Source organism: Phoxinus phoxinus, assembly GCF_949152265.1.
Source record: "Phoxinus phoxinus genome assembly, chromosome: 2".
NCBI lineage: Eukaryota > Metazoa > Chordata > Actinopteri > Cypriniformes > Leuciscidae > Phoxinus > Phoxinus phoxinus.
In genome coordinates this window covers 31,977,643-31,982,531 of record NC_136877.1, presented here as the reverse complement: position 1 = coordinate 31,982,531, position 4,889 = coordinate 31,977,643, and the positions used below count along the sequence as shown (strand labels likewise).

The 4,889-nt window shown below is 40.1% G+C and overlaps 1 protein-coding gene across 1 annotated transcript; it reads left to right on the top strand.

Annotated features, from left to right (window-relative positions):
• Positions 1 to 1,380: 1,380 nt before the first annotated feature.
• irx3a (iroquois homeobox 3a) lies at positions 1,381 to 4,889 on the top strand. Its single transcript, XM_079605423.1, has 4 exons — positions 1,381 to 1,958; positions 2,628 to 3,657; positions 4,142 to 4,208; positions 4,543 to 4,889. The coding sequence occupies exons 1-4, from the start codon at positions 1,746 to 1,748 to the stop codon at positions 4,595 to 4,597; spliced, it is 1,365 nt and encodes a 454-aa protein (XP_079461549.1). The 5' UTR covers positions 1,381 to 1,745; the 3' UTR covers positions 4,598 to 4,889.

The window sequence follows — 4,889 nt, the reverse complement described above, 5'->3', positions numbered from 1 at the left end:
AGATGGCGTAGTGCTGTGGGGTCATCCGGGTGGGCTCAGAGCTCTTGTTAGCTCTGCAGGTCCGTGTGCGTTATTGACGGTTATGTAGTTATTACCATGCGCTCTGAATGGCATCAGACTGCTGTTCTAATTAATAACCCCCGTAATCCTGCATTGTTAGACGTCAAAACAGCAGGCACGTGGTAAAGAGACCATGGAAATCCGGGAGTCCTTAAATAAGTAAAGAGCCAATACAAATGACATTCCAGATATTAGGATGTCATAACAATATCTCTTTAAAAGCAGATGGGAAGTTTATGAGGAACAGTGCGTTCTTGGAAACCACAAGTAAATCCAAGCCGAAGTTGATTCACTCTAATCTTTCATTACTGAGTTGAGATTTAGTCATCCTATATTCAAATAAACGAAACTCGTTACAGCACTAATCGGTGCCGTTGTTTGGAAGACGATTAGGAGACATATGATGACACTAGACTAGAAGCATAATACGATTATGGATGTTTCCTGCATATTTTCATATATTGATTCAAGGAATTTCAATCGTGATCATCGTCCTTTGTTTTAATCCGTATTATTTACAGACGGGTGCGTATTATATCAGATATTTTCTGTGGATATCTGTCTATCTGTAGAGTAATCCTGTAGGTTAATCGCCCAAAATATGTTTTTTAAGAACAGAAGCTTTCACACATGAATGCAATTGAAACATTTGCGATTATATTTTAATACGTCAAAAAAGATTGAATACTGACAGCTTGATATAGTGGCAGTAGGCTAATAGTAGTCTAATAATAATGACAAAAATAATAATAATAATTATGCATAGTTCAAATTAAAATGCACCACAGTAAATCGTAATTCGCTGAAATCCACAAAAGCGCACATTACGAAATTATATTGTTATTTTTTTTCGTTTCTTGTCAACTTACTCTGAAGGTGAACGGTAAAAAGCCACTGTTTTGATGTTTCACACTAAAGGCGTCAGAGGACCTCGACTGGCGTGTTCCGTGTTAGATGAACTAAAAACACTCTTCACATAATTTCCATTATAGCCTAGTCTATTTTGTAAGCGCATACACAAAAATCTAGCTGTTTTTTTTTTCCCGATTTAAACTTTCAAGTTCTTCGTTTCACGTGGAAGAGACGCGAGGAAAATAAAGACACAAAAGATCTGCGGGAGTAACTCAACAAGAATAAAATATTTACCATTTTGTGGATGATCAAAATTTTTGAGAAGTAAAACAAGAAATTGGAAGGGCTGAAGCGGCGAACAAATAACAAATGAAATGATTGGCGAGCCATAAAATGAGATCTGAAACTCATTCAAATAAGAGATGGCGACGTCAGAGGACTTATCCAGACGGAGAGCAGGAGCGGAGCGAGAGAGGGGGAGAGAGAGAGAGAGAGAGAGAGAGAGAGAGAAAGAGAGAGAGAGGGAGGAGAGAGAGGCTCTGTAAGTGGGGGTGAGACTTGAGAAATAGGAGGAGCTTCTGAACGACTAAAAATGTCAATCACAAAAAGGAGTTCCAATAATCTAAAGCAATCTGTAAGGACCTGACCTTAGTCCATTCAGATCAATAGGGAAGTAAGGGAGGAAAGCGCAATCGGATCGTTTACACTGGGCTCTTTCGGAGGAAATATAGACTTCCCTGACACTTTGTACTCACTGTAAAGTGGATATCGTGGTGCGCACCAAGAGGGCGATTCGCCGCTTTTTGTGACTTCAGTAGACTTTCTCCACAACAATGTCTTTCCCACAGCTGGGATATCAGTACATCCGACCCATATACCCGCAGGACAGGCAGGGGATAGGCAGTGCCCGAGCCGGGACAGACCTGAGCCCGTCCGGAGCGCTCTCTAATGTTCTCTCCACTATGTACGGATCACCTTTCGCTGCCGCACAAAGCTATGGAGCTTTTCTTCCTTATTCAAATGATCTGTCCATTTTCAACCAGCTGGTGAGTAATCATTTTATTGTCTTGCGCTGTTTGTTCTTTCTCTTTCAAACTCAAATGTAAACTTAAAAAAAAAAAGAAAAAGAAAAAAAAAAGTAGCAAAATCCTTTACTTCGGTTTATGTTCCAGTACCAATCATACATGTTAGTTTTGCAAAACGGTGGTGAACTTTGTTTTTTTTTTACCCCGTTTGGTTAATACAAAAATAACTGAAAATATAGGCAAATTAATTAATTGATAGCTGTATAAAACAAAAATAGTGTGTGCGCTTGTGATTCTAATAAATCACAATAGGCTCAATTAAATAGCTAAAATCGACAATTGTGACACGTCTTCAGAATGAAAGTAAATAGCCTATGTAAAGCTTATACACATAATAAATGTACAATATTTGTATTTATTTTAAATAATTCATATAAAGTAAATAAAGTGCAAAGCCTAGTCGGTTTAATAGTCAATTACGTCTATATTTAACAAAAAATAAAGAAAATCTCAATCCTGCTTTTATAATTGCTCGCATAGACTGAAAATCATTTACGTAGTTAATATATTCAGCAACAATACATCAGGGAACTGCAACTGAGTACAAGAAAACGTAGTAGCCTATGTGCTAGCCCAAGAATAATGATAGAGAATCGCATTAATGTTGGATCCTTGTTCTGTGTTTTTAAGGGCGCACAGTACGAACTGAAGGACAGTCCGGGCGTCCAGCATCCTGGATTTGCTCACCATCATCCGGCTTTTTACCCATATGGTCAGTACCAGTTCGGAGACCCTTCCAGACCCAAAAATGCCACCAGGGAGAGCACCAGCACACTCAAGGCCTGGTTAAGCGAGCACCGGAAAAACCCATACCCCACCAAAGGCGAGAAGATCATGCTGGCCATCATCACAAAAATGACCCTCACTCAAGTGTCCACATGGTTCGCCAACGCCAGGAGGAGGCTAAAGAAAGAGAACAAGATGACCTGGGCCCCACGGAGTCGCACGGACGAAGACGGAAATGTTTACAACAGCGATCACGAGGGAGAGGACGGCGACAAACGCGAGGACGAGGAGGAAATCGATTTGGAGAATATTGACACGGAGAATATTGAGAATAAGGACGATTTAGACGAGCAGGACGAACTGCATTCTGATTTGAAACTGGACGGCAGGAGCGACTCCGAAATTTCGGACGGCTATGAGGATTTACAAGGACCGGAGCAAAGGTTGTTCAAAGCAATGGTGAAAGACGGTAAAGAGATTCACGGCGACCGCGCAGAGCATTTTCACCATCACAATCATCATCATCACCATCACAACCACAACAGTTTAGAACACGCCAACGGTGAGCCGGTCAAACTCAACCAGGCCATCAACTCTCCCCCCTCGGAAAACAACCCACCTCCAGCTCCAAAACCTAAGATCTGGTCTTTGGCAGAGACTGCCACAACTCCAGACAATCCACGAAAATCTCCTCTGATGAACGGGACTTCCGCTGCGTCCGCCACTCAGACCATCATAACTCCTCACAGACTCCTTTCGTGTCCCGTAGGGAAAATCCAGAGCTGGACAAATCGGGGTTTCACCGCACACCAGCTCGCTTTGCTGAACTCAAACCACTACTTAGGACTCAGTAACCAGGCTTCGGCGAATGGCCTTGCGCTGTACAGCAGACAAGCAGAGGACAGGAGTCAAAACTCCGAGTCCACAGTCACAGGTACATGTCACCCACACTGAGAAGCGCAGATATGTGCAAATAAGGCTTTTTATTGACACCATTCAGACTGTACAGACTGGAAACGCACCATTCTTATTCTTCCCTAAATCCATTTTCATTTGATCACTACTGTGAAAAATTCAAGTGAAAAGAATGAATTACACTTGAAATGCAATTGTGGAGAGTACTTATCTGATATAAATATATATTGTTTTGTCTTTTATTTTGTCCTTTTCAAATACTGAAAAAAGTCTGTTCACTTGAATTTGTGGGGAAAGTATTTAGGTTGCCTTTTGAAAAGGTGTAGTGTGGGCGAATTTTGATATTTCTAGGCCGCAAACTTTTCTCAACAACTGGCTGTAAGATCTTTTTAAAAAGACTCTGCATTTTAAAATAATAATAATGAAAACATCAATAATAAATTTGCATTTACATTGATTTTTATTTTCTTTTCTTGTTGTTGTTATTGGTTTTATTATTTCAGAAAGATCTAGTGCCTTGGAAGCAGAGAAAAAGTTTCTAAAAACAGCCTTCTATCCTGTTCAAAGACGGTAAGAGCGGAGATCTTATTATCTGTCCATTACTTTAATTTAGCGAGTTTCTTTTTTAATTGTTATTGTCAATTTGCATTTGCATATCACATAGCCTAATGTTAATGCATGACGTCTAGTCACGCGCTCGGGTACTGCTGGTATAGGCTACCGTGGTTTAAACATGATTTATATATTGTGCTTGTGCAATAATAAACCCAGATGTCAAACCAATAAATCTCCAGTGCGTCGATGGCATATTTCAGAATGTTGATTTCAAAAACGTTGTTGCTTGCAGATTTAGTTTTGTGTTGGCCCCGTGTTTTTTTCATGCTTCCCTTCTATATCCCCATAGGCCCCAGAACCAACTCGAAGCTGCCATGGTATTATCCGCCCTCTCGTCCTCGTAGTCTTTTCTCTCCTTTTTGTTTACTTCCCATTTTAACCTGTGTAAGGAATGTAAAATAAAAATAACTCACTTCTGTATACTTACATTGTAAGCATGTCCTGTGTACAATGGCTGATGTTAATGCTGTCAGGCCAAGTAGTCTGTGAGTCCCATTTTCTTTTGTAAGCTCTGTGAGGATTTGATGTTGAAATGTTTTGTATATAACGTAAAGAAAATGTATATACTTGTGATCCGAAATTGTACAAGAAAGTCTATATTTTGGCTAATAAATGAACCGCTGCAACTTTACCGTC

Bases quoted from the DNA above. Each gene is read 5' to 3' on its own strand.
- irx3a (XM_079605423.1), top strand. From the start codon at position 1,746: ATGTCTTTCCCACAGCTGGGATATCAGTACATCCGACCCATATACCCG. The intron at 1,959-2,627 runs GTGAGTAATCAT...TGTGTTTTTAAG, and splicing joins TGTCCATTTTCAACCAGCTG to GGCGCACAGTACGAACTGAA. The intron at 4,209-4,542 runs GTAAGAGCGGAG...ATATCCCCATAG, and splicing joins TTCTATCCTGTTCAAAGACG to GCCCCAGAACCAACTCGAAG.